The sequence below is a fragment of the Phascolarctos cinereus genome, unplaced genomic scaffold, assembly GCF_003287225.1.
Source record: "Phascolarctos cinereus isolate Bilbo 61053 unplaced genomic scaffold, phaCin_HiC Scaffold_3;HRSCAF=262, whole genome shotgun sequence".
In the NCBI taxonomy this organism is placed as follows: domain Eukaryota; kingdom Metazoa; phylum Chordata; class Mammalia; order Diprotodontia; family Phascolarctidae; genus Phascolarctos; species Phascolarctos cinereus.
In genome coordinates, this window is record NW_027555736.1 from 123,604,465 (window position 1) to 123,621,798 (window position 17,334).

At 35.9% G+C, this 17,334-nt stretch overlaps 1 protein-coding gene across 10 annotated transcripts in view; it reads right to left on the reverse strand.

The window, feature by feature from the left end:
- Positions 1-17,334, reverse strand: part of AKAP13 (A-kinase anchoring protein 13) — a 388,825-nt gene that overhangs the window by 193,631 nt on the left and 177,860 nt on the right. For all 10 annotated transcript variants that reach the window (XR_002320358.2, XM_020964547.2, XM_020964586.2 and 7 more), the window contains exon 4: positions 7,306-7,602. Coding sequence is in view for 9 of the 10 variants with exons in the window: in XM_020964547.2 (XP_020820206.1) it covers positions 7,306-7,602 (297 nt within the window). In the remaining variant the exon portion in view is untranslated. The remainder of the gene's footprint in view (positions 1-7,305; positions 7,603-17,334) is intronic.

Genomic DNA, 17,334 nt, shown 5'->3' on the forward strand with positions numbered 1-17,334 from the left:
TTTTGACCAGACATCACACACACACAGAAAGAATCATAGTATTCAGAGCTGGAAGAGACTGCAGAGGTTATGAAAGTACTCAGGAAATAGTATGATTAATAACTACCATAGTAATTGTTTAGTTCAGTTGGCACAGCTAAAGCAACTAACGTGGTTTAAATGAACAGGATTCAGCAGAGGTGTCATCGTGAAGCTAGAATTACCACGAAATATAAAAACAAACATTTTTACAGCTATGTTAGGCAAAGGTCAATATGAATTATGCAGGGATTGCTGAGGAAGAGAAATCAGAGAAGGAGATATTTCTAATTAGGTAAGGATAAAAATTAACACTTATATCATCAACTTAAACCTCTTTGTGATACAGAAATTCTATTTCAAATGTGAGAGAGACACACCCATATATAACTTGAGATGTGGCATATCAGACAAGTATGACTCATTTAAATAAGAGCCTTAGTCTAAGAGGGCAAAATATAGTTCAAACATTAGAATGATTTTTCAGTTAGCCTTGGAGTTGAGAATACTTTATTTCAGGCCAAGGAGAAATATATAATTATTTGTTAATAGTGGATGAGCCAGCTGGCAAGGTTTACTCTTTTTTTTAATGATTTAACCTTTTGGGTTATTGTTCTTACCACCCCTTCTTTGCCTTTTTAGCTATGACATATGAAGATAAAAGCTGATCACTGGAGCAGATGAGGCTAATAGACTTTCCACAGAAAACTGCCAAACTCACTTAAAATTCACCCCCACCCACCCACACACATATAAACTTGCCCCTCCTCACCAGGATTAAGGTTTGGGATGCTATTAACCAGAAACAAATAACCAGCAATGACTCAAGATAAATTCTGAAAGCCAAGATACAGAGAATGCACATGCTGTTCTTCGTACTTCACTTGATCTGTTTGATCCTGGATCCTGTCTTGTCTTTTCCTTTTCTCTTTGTGGTCAGCATTAACTCCTGAAAATCAGGTCATCTTTTGAGATTAAACAATACCATGGCCAAATGAGAATGAAACATTCCCCACATGATATTTATGGGACTGAGCAATCTCTGATCTCCCTGTACAGCAAGTCTTCAATGGAAGCATTCTAGAGGATCATATCAAGCTGACCACTGCTCTGAATGGTCCTTCTCTACAAAAAGTACTGGCCTAACTCACCTCGTCATTATTGTCACAAAGGGGAACTAATAAAAGTGTATTATAAACAGCTCAGCGAGACACGGGAATGGCAGTCAGTGTAGGTTTTCTTGCTCCACCATTTATTTCTGGATTGAATCTTTATCCTTAATGTATTTCTTGCTAAAAATGCAGAGCTAGCTACTATAGAACATTCTTTTTAACAAAGCTAGAGATTAAGGAAGATTTGTAAGGCTTTTAATAGCAGTCTTTTAAGAAATAGATTTTAGAAACATTTAATAACAAGGAAAATGCCATTTCATTTGTCCATCCTTGCTACGTCAACATGTGAAGCCCAAACCTGTTCTTTTCCCCACGTACCAGGCTATTCTATCCCTGGAGAGGCCAGGATATACAACATTCACATAGCTCCTGTCTCTCTACAGAACTGCTGGGATCAGTGATGTTTGTGAAACAGGAGACTTTCAATCTGGAACAACCACTCTGCTGTACTTCCCTGATATTTTAGGAAAGATAGGACTGCCAACTGTCACATTAGGCAAAACAGATATTCAACCCTTTTCACCATGAAAGCAAATTCACAACAGACTAAGAAAATGCTAAAACATAATTCACAACTTTATTATTACCATTACTATGTTTCACAATTTTAAAGCACTTTCACATATATTTTATATTTAATCTTTATACCAATCCTGAGATGTTCTCAGAGTTCTATTTCTTCTGTTTTACAAATCAGGAAAATGAGGCTCTGAAAAGTTCACTGGTTGTATGCTAGGATCTTGGGATCATCCATTATAAGAAGAAGCCTCAGAAGCCATATAATCCAACCCCCTCAATTACAAATGAGGAAACCGAGGCCAAGAGAGGTTAAATGATTTGGAGTCATGAAAAACTGAATTCAAATCTTGCCTCTGTTACCAGCTGTGTGACCCTGAGCAAATCACAACCTCTCTCAACCTCAGTTTCCACTTGTGCAGTGTGTATAGAACTAAGCTTGGTATCAGGAGGTCTTGTATTCAAATCCAGTCTTAGACTGCCCCCCCACACAAATAAAATGGTTTTTATATATATAATGGCATACATATATGTTAACTATTATTATTAAAATGGGGATTATATCATCACTTCCTCACAGGGCTACTTATAAATTTTAGCTATAAGCACCATTATTTTTATAGAAAGTAATAGAAATTTCTCTGTGGTACAATGGGAAACAAGGTTATGAATTACAACATATATTTCTTTTCAAGCTGATGGAAGAATGGCGGGAAATTTACATACCCCAAGGCTAGAGATAAATTTCAGATGACTGATATAAGTGATAATAGATTGCCTTATGCAAATACATAATTTAATAATACATATATGCATTTTTGTAGTCACATTTGACATCAATTAAGCACAAATGAATGTTAAGAGCTGTGTATGGTTCCTGTATAAAAGATACATTAAGTGGACCTCTACAAGGATGGAGTACATGAATTCATGCAAGAATTCAAGTACACATACCAACACACATGCTAAAACTGTCTCAAGGTTTTTAGGAACCTAGATAACCTGAAAACCATTGGCCACCAATGCTGGGTGGTGAAGTGTTAGCAAAAGATTTTAAAAACAGGACTATTCTATTTATTTCTCTTTTATAAGTAACTAAAAAGATTGATAGTGTCTAATTGATCTAATTTCTTCAGCTCCTACCACTGAGCTTTATATATAGTAGGTGCATAATACACGCCTTTTTAAATAAAGTGATTCTGCATAATGGAAGTTAGAAAGGAATTTCACTTCTTACCCTTACCAAAAGTGTATATTTTTAAGTCAAATTCTATATGAAATCATCTGTTTCATCAAACTTATAACCATATATAAAGGTATTTGAATATCTTCAACAGTTCCTTAGAAAAATTAATGTATTTTCTTAATCAGAAACAGGTGCCTTCCTAGGGTGACAATAAATCAGCTATGTAAAGTTCTAGTCTAGAACCAAAAATCAGGTAGTGGATTAGTTGTTCCAAAAAGGTATTTCAAGTTCAAAATTCTATATCAAACAGCCTTATACTAGAGTACCTGCTAGCCTTTTAAAAGCTTAAGACCTTATATTCCAAGAATAAAAAAGTCATCCTTAGAGGCAGGTAGTAAATACTCTTAAGTGGATTAGGGACTGAAATATAAAGAGGACCTTTTGGCTTGTAGATAAAGGAAAGCTCAACAAAGAAAGTTCTGGTCTCAAGCAAAACTAAATGAGTAAAGAAGCAAAAATAGGACAAAGAACACTTTGAAGATTAATATTCATGAGGTCCTAAAATCAGACTGACACACTCTTCATCTGAAAAAGAAGAAAAAAAATTAGAAAGTATGAGATGAAGGGAGTGAGAGAGAGAGGAAAAAGTAAGGATGGGGAAAAGAAACAATCATCTCAAATTAAATGAGTTCCATCGGTATAATGAGGGAGGAAAAGAATGAAAGACAATAAGGACAAAAAGTGGAATAAATCCATTTTATCTGCATCTTGGAGAATTTACCAGGTCTAAACATGAACTAACTGTACTCCTAATTTCCCCAATATAGAATGAATCACATTTGGGTTGGCTCCAATTTCACTGCTGAATTGGAAGCATTTTAAAATTACAAAATTTCAAAAATAAAATAGGGGTTGCCTCAGGGAAATACGTTTTTTTTAAATGTATATAACTACCTTTTTGAGGGTCTCAAGGTTTTTCATTTTGCTTTCAAATTGTCTAAACTGAAGTAATTCTAAAACAAAAACCCTGTAACTTCATAAAGGAGACAATTCCTAAGTCTTCTGAGACACTCCATTCCAAAAGACACTTCTAAATCAGCTGGTTTTCTCTCCTTACATATAACTCAGACAGCTGGGTCAAAAACCTTAAAAAATCTAATAACTAAAATAGTAGAATAAGAAAATTTAACAGCTATAATAAAGGCTGATCTAGAACCATCTCCTTTTATAGAGGAGGAAAACAGGCCACATTCAGTGACTAAGATTACAAAGCTACTTAACAGCAGAACACAAGATCCAAAGAATTTAAAGCTCAACCAGACCTTGAAGATCATCTCTAGAGGTAGCAAGGTGGTACAGTGGATAGAGAGTGCTGGGCCTGGAGTGCATATAAAAATAGATTTTATGCACAACAGCACTGAGAAAAAGAAGAATCTCTCCAAGTGAGAGACTTGTAACACCATCTAGAGTCTCACCCATACCTGAACAAGGATCCCCTCTACAACAATTCTAATAAGTAGTCATCTAGCCTTTGCTTGAAGACATCCTGTAAGAGAAAATCCAACGCATCATTGTGAAGGTAGAGATAGATCTTGATTATGTCATCCACCATGCTGGCTGTCCATCCTAGTTTCATGTCATCTAACAAATCTAACAAGCATCCACCTATACCCTTATATAAATCTGTGCTAAAAACACAAAACCACTTAGGGCCAAGTAAAAATCGGTGGGCCACTCTACTACTCAACATTAACCCCGTAATTATGCTGAATCCAGTCAATTAACTTGTCACAAATATAACCAACTACACCATCATCTATCTAGCCCACATTTCTCCCTCTTATTCATTAAGAGTCTATGTGTATTCATTCTTCAAATAGTTTGCTAAAATCTGCAATCTGTGTCTGCAGCCATTTCCCTGAATAGTCAATTTAGTAATCCTGTTAAAAAATGAAAAAAGGTTATTAGGTTAGCATAATTGCTAAGATGTCAGTAAGGGCCAACATGGCTACACCAAGATCATCACTTTGTTTTAACATACTTGTTAAGTCATCATTTTATTAATGCATTATAGAACTGAGCCAGGAATCTATAACAAGCTTCTAAATTTGCAGAATGTATTCCCCTTTTGGGGAGAGAAGAGGATTTGAGACATTTGACTTTTTCCAGTCCTGTGATACCTCTCTCTTTATCCATACCCTTTTCAGGATCACTGACAGTGGCTCAGCATTCACCTTAGCTTTTTCAGTAACCTGGGATGTAGTTCTTTGTGACCTGATGGCTTCAACTCATTTAACACAGTTCAGTGTTCTTTTAACATTTTCTCTTTTATCTTGAGCTTCAAGTTCTTATTAATTATTGTTATTTCTTTCTCACTGCAAAAATCATTCTACTTGCCAGAGAGAAAAGAAGTAACCAAAGAACTGAGTAGTTTTACTTTTTGCTATGTTTTCATCATCTCATTCATACCTAGTGCTTCTTTGATCCTGCTTTTATCCCTAATGTAGATTTTTTTTAAAAATGTACATTTTGTGGTCCTTGACATTCATGGGCAGCCTCAATATATTCTGAACACTAGTGTTCTTGCAAGGCTATCCAACTTTTTTTTTCCCTTTTCCTCTTTCCAGTATGTGCCTTTGTTTCCACCCTCTATTACAGTATGTCCTTTGAAATCAAACTTAGGCAATGAGTTCCCTGTGCATCCACATTCATCTCTTTAGACAGAGTTTGAATTCTGAAAATGTAGGGTACATGTATGGTACATCATGCCCAGCTTTCTTCTCCTTCTTTATAATAAATAGAAATATGATGATATACCCACTATGAAAGAATTTTAGAGCTCATCTCATCTAGTTCAACCTCTTTATTCAACCCCAGTGGGGTGAAATGATCTACTTAGGAACCACATCCAGTTAGCAGCAGAGCCAAGACTAGCCTAAGATACTTGCCTTCTAGTCCAGGGCTGTATCCACTCTACTGGACTGCAGCTCTATTGAGCAATTACTCTACAGTCACTGCAACATGCAGAAACCCTGAATATATACAAATATGTAAATTCATTAATAATGCAAATTTTATTCCAATACAGAGACATTTACAAACTAAACGATGATTAATAATTTTAACAGGTAAATTATTTGTTGATCCCTCATGAAAAAAGTTACTAATGACCTTCTTTTAAATGCTAATGTCCAATCTAACAGCGTTTTTTAATCCTCATCCTACTTGAATTTTTTTGTAGAATCTCAAACTACCTCCTTCTTCTGGAAACCTCCTTTTCTTTTCCTTTTATGACACTATCTTCTCTCCTACCTATCTGCCAGGTCCTTCTGTCTCCCTTGATAACTCTACTTTAGCCTCCCACTATTAAGAAGGGATACACAAAGCTTGGTCCTTTGCTTTTGCCACTTTACATTAAGTCTCTTGTAAATTTTATCTTTCATGCCTTCAAGTATCTCCTCTATGTAGATGATGCTAAAATCTCCTTATCTTCAGCCCTGACCTTCTTGCGGAGCTTCAGGTCAGTATCTAATGGTTATTTGTTATTCAAAAATCTTTTACCTCTACATTCCTAGTAGGAATCTTAAGCTCAGCCTGTCTGTATCAGTCTACCTATCCATCCATCCATCCATCCATACATCTATGAATGAAAGTCCTCAGATTGAAATCTGGTCCTAGATAAATTACTTAATATCTCAGTCTCAGTTTCCTCATCTCTAAAATGGGGGTGATAACATTTATACTACATATCTTTCAGGGCTGCTGTGGGGAAAGCACTTTCTAAACCAAGAGATGCTCCCTAATGTCTCTATGATAAAAATCTAAACCCTTCCATTTTGCATTTAAAGCTCTTCACAATCTCGCCCCAGCCTATTCTTCCAGGCTGATTAAACATTTCTCTCTCATACATTCCAAATGCCTAACAAGAAGGGAATGGTTAAATAAACTACGCTAAGCAATGTAATGAAATACTTTCTTGCAATAAAGACCAATACATACGTAGCATACAAATAAATTTGAAAAAAGCAACCATAAAAAATGCAAAGACAAAATTTTTTTTTAAATTTAAAAGCCAAACCAGAAGAATGAAGTACAAGCTAACAATGTTCACTCTTGGAGGAAAAGTGGATAAAAATGGAAAAATAAAAAACTTGAAGACTTAAGAGAATAACTAGAAAATTATTATGCATTGAAATGAATTAATTTAAATGCTAACAACTATTAAGCAAGTTTAGCTGATTGTTAATGTTAATAAAAAAAATTAACCAAGATATTAAGGTAACACCTTAGACAGGCAGGTATTAGACAAATTATCCCAAATTTAAAAGCAGCACAACCATAAAAGGCAAGTTTTGAGGTAGACTTCCAGACATATTCACACGCCCTCCTTTCTCCTATTATTAATGTCCTCACCGTTCAAAGTTGGGTCTGTTCCCAGCACGTTCCATTCTTCTGGCAGTTTGAGGTGTCGGAATGCCAGCGCCACCTTCTCATCTAGAGTGTTCACATCTCCAGAGGGTGGTCCTGATCGATCCAGAAACCTGGTGAAGTTCAGAGCCTGTTGGTTGCCAGCACTGGTTGCCAGGAACTGGGCAGCATCATATACTTCATCCTGAATGAAGCGAAAATCTTCCTCAGCCACCACAAAAACAGGGAGTCCCTCTTTGGAAGCACAGAGCAGAACCTTCACTGTCTCACAGCAGTCATGACCTGCCAAAAACACACCAGACCCCCCAAAAAAGCATTAGAGGGCTTATGGTCAAGAGGATTCCTAACATATGACATATAGGTTATGCCATCATGTTCATTTTCTCTCATAAAAGCTAAATGAGAAAATAGAGCATGGCACAACACTAAACACAGAAAGGCTATGGACAAATAATTAATCAGTCTTGTATAAGTTTTCAAGACCACTTTACTTAGTATCACCTAATTTCAATAGGAAAAAAAATAATAATTAAAATCATAACAATGAGAATGAAATAACAGTAATGATAATAACAACACTAATCCATAAACATTTAAGAACAATATTTTTAAGAGATGTCACCAAAGGAAATACTCATAATTTCCAAGCTGCAAAAAATGAAAATCTTTCAAAATGGAGTTATCAGTGGGAAAATAACAAAATCATATAGAAAAAGGATGAGGTACATCCCCATCATCCTGCTACCATGCTTGTTATGAATATTGTTTTCAATGAGCCTGTAATATGAGCTTGCATTGTAATATGTTTATTTCCCTATATAAAGCAGTTAATTTATCCATCTATGTAATAGTTCAAATTACACTGAATAATTAAAATAGCACAACAATATCTCATCCTAGGACCAATTCTATCTCAGCTGTATCAAAAAAGAAATGTGGTTAGAGGCACATAATAATAATAATAGAATCTAACATTTATAACATATTTTAAGGTTGGAAAGTACTTTAAATGCATTATCATATTTGATCTCACAGCAATTCTGGGAGGTAGATGCCATTATCATCATATATCATTTTACAGATAACAAAATTGATGCTGAAATAGCTTAAATGACTCACCCATGGTTACACAGCTACTCAGTGTCTAATATAGGATTTGAGGCCTTGGAGTTTTCTTGATTCTAAGTCCAATACTCTATACATCAGTCAATATTGCCTCTCATTAGATAAGGTTGTAGAAAGTGATAGAAAAGTACATAGTAACATTCAAATATGTTACTATCACTGTTGTTGTCATCATCATCATTATTAATGGCACTGAGTAAATTATTATTATCATCATCATCAGCCTCGAATAAGGGCATCAAAACCAAAGGCCTTGTTTATAAATGATCTGTTTCAAATAGCATTATCTTTATTCTTACCTACTTAAATATATGGACCCTAGAAAATAATTAATTTTATAGAACAATGAATGATGGGATCATATGACAAAGTACAGTTCAGAACTCTATGATGTCAACATTCAGGATAATCAGTTAAGCTGATAGAAAAGTCACCAGCATCTCCCACATCAGGTCTTAATTGCAATGGATGCCTTATGCAATGTGATAGTGCTTCTAGACTTTCAACCTCAGAATCAAGGTAAAGTACTCCCAGTTTCAGGGAAGAAGTCTACAAAATGAACCCCTTGCTGAGAGTGATAAGTAAATCTATAAAGTAATAGAATTAATTTCCAGGAGCAACATGAAAACCAATATCATTACTTTATAGTCAGTCCTCTGACAAGAGTAAAAAGTAACTTGATTATGCACTTTCACACTTCTCAATTTAACAGTTTAAAAATATTCATCTATTTGAAGGAAGTATAGAGTACAGTCACACCTGAATAGTACAAATTCAGGTTTAAAGAGATGCAGAAGAAGTGAACTCAAAGGACAGCAAGATCCAAAATAAAGAATAATAATATAAGCAATTCGAGAAGAATCACTTCAGGGGGCGGTGCCTTAGTTATTTTCCATAACCTATGGTAACAAATGACCTCTGTTAAAAATAATTTATCACAGAATTAGTAATATGGAGAGGAAGGAGAGTTCTAGTAATTCTTCTCTCCTTACTTTCCATCCCAACTTCAAACTTATGGCAGAACGTTAGCAATACTGACAAATGTAATGACAGAATGATAACCTATTAAGTTTAAGAGTGCATGAAGGGCAATAAGATGATGATGATGCATCTGTTTCCAGCATCCTCACCCCCATCAAAAAAAAAAAATTCATCCCACCCAATCATTTGCCAGAAAGGTGGGTATAACTGTGAGGGAAGACAAGGAAGGGGGCCTCTATGCCCTGGGGCAAAGAGACTAGGCACATAGATAGCAGTGGTTAATCCTCTTCTGGTATGGTTTACTAAACTGCTTGGCCTCAGGAATATCTGGTCAGAAGAAAACACATAAATTATAGCAGTAAAAGGGGAGAAGGTCAAACAGTGAAGAAACCCCAAATGAACTACCTAAAGTAAAAGGCAAGAATTACGTGAACACAAAAAAGCTAATAGAAAAATGACTGAGTATAAACTCAGTTCTCAAAAAGATAAACCAACAAAGAGACTGACGAAGATATAAGGAAAAATCAGCAAGAATTTTTTTTAAAAGCAACAACATGACAATTCCCCAGAGATTATCAAACAAAAGCAAGAAACTTCAGAATATTTAAAAAAAATAAAGATACTAAGTTTGAAATCTGGTCAGATAGCAGAACTCTCAAAGAAATTTTTTAAAAATTCAATTCAATTCAATTCAATGAAGACTTATTATGCACTATCACGTGCTAGGCACTATGCTAAGTGTTGGGGATACAAAAAGAAGCAAAAGATAGTCCCTGCCCTCAAGGAATGTATAATCTATTATGGGAGACAACAAGCAAACAAAACTATATAAAACAATATATAGGAGAAATAGAAAATAATTAAAAGAGAGAACCAATGGAATTAAGAGGGACCTTCCTGTAGAAAGTGTAATTTTAGCTGAAACTTAAAAAGAAGCCAGAGAGGTCATTAATCAGAGTGTAGGAGGGACAGCATTTCATGCACGGGAGACAGAGAAAATACCTGGAGCTGAGAGCTGAAATGTCTTGTTTGTGGAATAACCAGAAAGCCAGTGTCACTGGATCCAAGAATACATATCCAGGAGTTAAGTATAAGAAGAGTGGAAAGGTAGGAGGGGGTTAGGTTATGAAGGGCTTTGAATGCCAGAGAGTTTTGTATTTGTTCCTGGAAGCAACAGGAAACCAACAGACTTCAGTGAGTGAGTGTGTGTATGATGGGGACGGGAAGTACATACACGCACATATAGGATCAGACTTACATTTTAGGAAAATCTTTTTAGTGACTGAATGAAGAATGGACTTGAGTGGGAAGAGACCTGAGGCTGGCAGACCCACAGGATCTATAGAAGACAGGCGTGAGGAGATAAGTGCCTGCACCAGAGTAGTAGCAGTGTCAGAGAAGAGGACACGAGACATACTCAAAAGATGTTGCAAGGGCGGTATCAGCAGGCCTTGGCAACAGCTTGGATTAGAGAGGTGAGAAATAGTGAGAATATAGGATGACTTCCAGGTGGTAAACCTGAGGGACTAGGAAGATGGTGTTGTCCTCTACAGTAATAGGGAGGTTAGGAGGTGGGGAAGGTTTTAAGGAAAAGATAACAAGTTTTATTTTGGACATTCTGAGCTCAAGATGTCTGCGGGACATTCAGTTTGAGATGTCTGAAAGGCAGTTGGAAATGCAAGACTAGAGGTCAGCAGAGACTGGGGCAGGAGAGCACCAGTACAGATTTGGTAATTAAATCCATGGGAGCTGATGAGATCACCAAATAAAGTAGTATAGAAGGAGAAGGGAAGAGGAAGGGAAGAGACTCAGGACAGAACCCTGAGGGGCACTTAAGGTTAGACAGCATGATCTGGAGAAGGATTCAGCAAAGAAGACTGAGAATGAATGATCAGTTAGGTAGGAGGAAAACCAAGAGATGAATTAAAAAGAATTAAAAGATAAATTAAAAAGTCTAAGTACCACATTTCCAGAAATAATACAAACTGCCCAAAAGTTTTTAAAAGAAGTAGAATACTGACCAATGGAATCTCAATTTTACTTTTTAAAAAAGGCAAACAGCATTGAAAAATCACTTACTAAACAGATCATATCTTCTGACCCAGTGATATGACTACCAGGACATATATAGCCCAAAGAGTAAAAAGCACAGATAAAGGTTCTCCCCCCAGCCGTGTGTGTGTTGTGTGTGTGTGTGTGTGTGTGTGTGTGTGTGTGTGTGAGCGCGTGTGTATACCAAAATATTTAATGCATTTTGAGGGTTTGGAAAAAAAATGAAAACAAAGAGGATACCTACTGACTTGGGAATATCTGAACAAACTGTAGTAAATGAATATGAGTGAATATTAATACTCCATAAGAAACATAAATATGGAGAGTTCAGACTTGCAGGAAGACTTACAGAAACTGATGAAGACAGAAGTAGGCAGAATCAAAAGAACACTATACAGAGAGAAGGTAGCTAGGTGGCACACTGGATAGAATTGCTGGGCCTGGAGTCAGGAAGATGACTTCAAATTCAGCCTCAGATACTAGCTGTGTAACCAACCCTGGGCAAGTCACTTAACTGTTTGATTCAGTTTCCTCATCTGTAAAATGAGCTAGAGAAAGAAACAGTAAACCACCCCAGCATATTTGCCAAGAAAACCCCAAAACGGGTCATGAACAGCTGGACATGACTGAAAAACAACTGAACAACAACAATACAATGGTCACGTTAATGGAAAACAATGCTAAAAGTTATGAGAATTCAGATCAACGAACTGATCCATCTTGACTGCAAGGTGCTGATAGTGAAATATAACTCCTTCAAAAGAGAGAGGGAGTAAACTATAGGGATGGAATAAAGCATATAATGTCATACATGGTCAATCTGTTTTAATTTAACTGCCCTTTCTTTATTCCAAGAGGAGGGTTTGGGAAATGACAATAATACTTTTTAAAATCAATAAAAACTTAAAAAATTTAGAACTGAATAGTAGCAATTACTAACTGCAATGTCTCGTTTATTAACAATATTGTCTCATTTACAAAAAAGGAAAAGAATGATTTTTCATAAACTCAATATTTTACAACTAAATATGTGTCACATGACAAAATTATGCCTCCATTTAAGTTATACAGTTTACACAATGCAAAAAAGCAAAATAAATTGGTCCTTTCATACTACCGTGAATCTCTTGAAGAGACTGCCTGTATTTTTCTATCTATTGAACTCCTTTCCATTCTGAAAGGTCCTGCTCAGGATCTTCACTAATTTCCAGGATGACCTGGAAGTCATCCTATATTCTCACTATTTCTCACCTCTCTAATCCAAGCTGCCCCTCTCTAATTCGATCTTAATAGAGACATATTTGTTAGTACAAATATTGTGGACAGAAATATGAAAATATGCAACAAGAATCACAGTGCTTATCAGACCTTTTAGATTCATTAATTCCATAGATAGGACTTTATATCCCAAAAATGTTAATAAAAAGGAAAAGGGGGTACCTATTTATTCAAAATATTCATAGCTGCTCTATATATAATATCTAAAAATTGCAAATATGTATGAATAAAATTCATTTTAGAGACAAGAAAAAAATTAACTCCAACAAATGTCACCATCCCACTGGTAAGAAGAGATACTAAAAAGACCATGGCATCAAAATAGTACCATGTGTTATTCAAATGAAACACACAATGAATTTTGCTGTCAAATCTTGTACACATAATTACTCATAATTCTTAGAAGAGATATTAACCAAAATATCTATATCCCATCTGATCCAAATAGTCCTTATTCTTTTTAATCAGTCTCCCCCTTCCCACACTTGAACAGTCTTACAACTGAATGCTAGCTCTTCTAAGCCCTAAGATAGGGAACAATGAAACTTGTATAAAAGTGACATAGGAAAAAAAAAGTGATTACCTCTTACATTTACAAAGGGATCATGCTATGGTAATGATCACTAGCTTTATACTAAGCATTCTGAGTAGAGCAAAAGGCCAATGTGAAATAATGCTTCAATCACAAATGGAAAGCTGCAAAGGAAAAAATTTCTACAGAAAAATCCATCTGGTATTTCCTGGCACACCCATAGCCCTCACTAAATGCTTGCTGTTTACTAAAATGATGGTTTGCTTTGAGGCAAAGTGTGTATCTGTGAAAGGAGGGAGTTAAAGAATGTTTATTTTATTAATCTATGGATTAGTGAGGTTAGAGAATTTTTTAAAACAACAACAACAACAACTCAGAAGCAAGTTATCTGGGAAAATATCACTCAGGATTTCCTTTCAGACATGGACTCACATTCCAAGGGAAAACTTTGTTGTTGTTCAGTCATTTTTTCAGTTGGGGCTGACTCTTCCTGTCCCTATTTAGGCTTTTCTTTACAAAGATAGTGGGATGGTTTGTTATTTCCTTCTCCAGTTCATTTTACAGATGAGGAAACTGAAGCAAACAGTTAAGGGATCTGCCCAGGGTCACACAGCTAGTAAGTATCTGAGGCCACATTTGAACTCAGGTCCTCCTGATTCCAGATCCACTGTTCTATACACTTCAACCACCTAGCCACCAAGGGAAAACTTAAAAATTATCAAAAGTCAATGTTGCCATAATTCTGTAATTGGTACAGTATAATTATAGTCCTGTGTTGTTTTTGTTTTTAAAAGAAAAACTCAAAACAGTATCAAGATACTACCTTACACCTACCAGAATGGTAAAAATATTGGGAAAAAAAAAGTAAAAAACAAAGAACATTCAACTTCAACAGGGCTGTGGAGAAACAGGCTTTCTAATTCGTTCTTTTTTTTGGGGGGGGGGAGTCAATCGGGGTTAAGTGACTTGCCCAGGGTCACACAGCTAGTAAGTGTCAAATGTCTGAGGCCACATTTGAACTCAGGTCCTCCTAACTCTAAGGCCCGAGCCCTATCCACTGCCCCACCTAGCTGCCCCTCTCTAATTCAATCTCTATAGTGCCATATTTGTCAGTACAAATATTGTGGACAGAAATATGAAAATATGCAACAAGAGTCACAGCGCTTATCAGACCTTTTAGATTCATTAATTCCATAGGTAGGACTTTATATCCCAAAAATGTTAATAACAAGGAAAAGGGGGTACCTATTTGTTCAAAATATTCATAGCTGATCTATATGTAATATCTAAAAATTGCAAATTATCCATCTGTCCAATAACTGGAGAATGGATAAAAAAATGATACATTAGCTTAGCCTGAAGTTTGAGGACTGTATTTATAATCCTGGCTGTCAGATAATGAAGTCTTTCTTCACAGTAATTCCTCAAGACCATTTGTTTGGTAAGTCATAGAGCAGCTGTGATCTGCATTAATAGAGAGCCTCCATTAAATAAATTACATATATATTTTACAACTAAATATGTGTCACATGACAAAATTATGCCTTCATTTAAGTTATACAGTTCACACAATGCAAAAAAGCAAAATAAATTGCTCCTTTCATACTACCGTGAATCTCTTGAAGAGACTGCCTGCATTTTTCTATCTATTGAACTCCTTTCCCTTCCGAAAGGTCCTGCTCAGGATCTGCACTAATTTCCCCAGCAAAAATAGAACTCTCCCATTCATTTTTTCTCATTATTACTTGTACTTGTGTGCATATGTGTCAAATCAACTCACCAAGCATTTATTAAGCATTTACTATTGTCAGGCACTATGCTAAGCCCTAGGAATACAAATACAAACAGAAAGAAAAACAGTCTCTGCCCACAGGTGGCTTACAATGAAGACATGGTAGGCCTGAGTGGCCTCCACAAAATGGACGCTCTGGGAAGACCTCACCAGTTAGAGGGAGGCATTGAGAGTACTTCCTATATATGAAGTCCAAGGACAGAGTTAGTTTCCAGTGTGAAGAGTTTTGTATGTGATAGGATAAAAAGTCTTGAGTCAGAAGTGCAGCCTGAAGAGGAATGAAATGACAAATCAAAGGTGTGCAGCCAGGTGGGAAATGAAGAAATGGTTGGCCTGAGCTCTCTCCTTAGAAAGAGGAGGTGCTAAGTGGAAGGAGCCATCCATATCAGAGGGAGGGACCCCAAGAAGAAGGTACAAGTTCCAGATCTTCCAAGATACAGAGGTTTCTGAGATATGACATCCAAAGGAGTATAGTGTGGTGCGAACTGAGCCCTGTCCTGTAACAGAAGAAAGGGGCAAGCTCCCAAACAAGCATAAGAAAAGAAAACCAAAGAAAGAGAAGATGGGAAATACATGCTTAATTTGTCCCTCCCCCACCTAATTAAAACTAAATTTTTCTCTTAAATTCACAGACTATCATTTTTTTTTTTCCATCTTGGAACCCTTGCACTCACTTTAGCGTCTTGGACATAATAGATACTTAATAAATGCAAAAGTGAAGTTTATGTAACATATGAAGAAACAACTATCTCTACGTGGCAGATAACAACTCAACTTCAAAAAACAAGACAAAACAAAAACAAAACTGAAGATGTACCAGAAAGGACAAATGAAATCAAAGAGTTTTCAGGAAACAGTAAGTCTGGGTACATTAGTCTATCAAGCAACCAGCATTTATTAAGCACTGCTGTGTGCTAGGAACTATACTAAACACTCAGGAATACAGTTGTCTCTTCTACATCATGACCTTCCCCACTGCGGTTTCAATGTATCACGGATTGGCATAAGAAATTTAATATGATTTATTGGGGGAATTTTGTGGAAGCTGCAGACAACACAGAAAAAGTTCAGAAACTCAGAAATGCATAAACTACATGCATATATTATATAATATCAACCCAAATTTTACAATAAGATACTGTAAATACCCCATAAAAGAAAAAAGAAAAAATTCAGACTTTTTCTCTGGTACGAACAGAGGGCCAAAAAATTTTAGGCAGGTTTTCCAGATCATGGGGACACCACACCCCTAACCCCCTTGATGTGGAAAAGATAACTGTACAAAAAAATGCAAAAACAGTTTTCTGTCCTCACCCATTCTCTTGATAAGAGGCAAAGAGATTAAACGAAGTCTAGAAAGAGGCACACTAAATCACTGACCTCTGTCAAAAAGAGCTACCAACTAGGAGCTGGGGACAAAAAAGAAGAAAAATAAAGTACTGAAAAGGAATATAAGGTAACAAACATTCAATGTTTTTGCTCTCTTTTGAACCTAAGCAAGAATATGTTCTAGTTTCTCTGCAAACAGTCAACCTTCTGAAAAGGAGTGAAAACAAATCTGGTCATTACTAAAAGAGGATATTAAAATCCATGGCAAAGTTGTCTCTGAAAGCAAAAGACAACAGCAATTCTAATATTTTTGGGAAATAGCCTTAAATTTTCTTTAGAATGGGCCATTGCATTACTAAGTTATTGCTGCTTTTATTTGTTTATTTTAGAATTTCTTGGATGAAAAAGAAGAGTTGCATGCTGATGATTTCTCTAAAAGACCTAATTTAGTTGAATAAATACATTTATCCAAAATCTGAGGGCTATGTCTGTCACTGCGCATGTTCAGCAGGATAATAGGAGTTCCTACAGTCTTCTTATCACTAAGCAAGGCACCCATGGAGACAAAATATTATGGTAGATAAACAAAGCCACTGGACACATGAGACATCAATTACTTCATTTCCTATAAATGAACTAAAAGTGGAACACATACTATCTAGTCTTGTTCTAACAATGAGAATTCAAAATCAATTCAAAGAAACCAATCTGCACTAGGTTTTATCACCTATAAAAAGTATCCTTGGATCACACATTTGATTATTCCAAGTAGAATCCCATACTAATATTATCTTCAGAAGATTTGCATACATAGGCTATGGAAACAAAAAAATAAATTATATCTTTTATTCCCTCAAAATTACTGATTGACTCCTGCCTCCCCCGCCCCCCAAAAAAAAACACAAAAGAAAACTTGGATATGAGT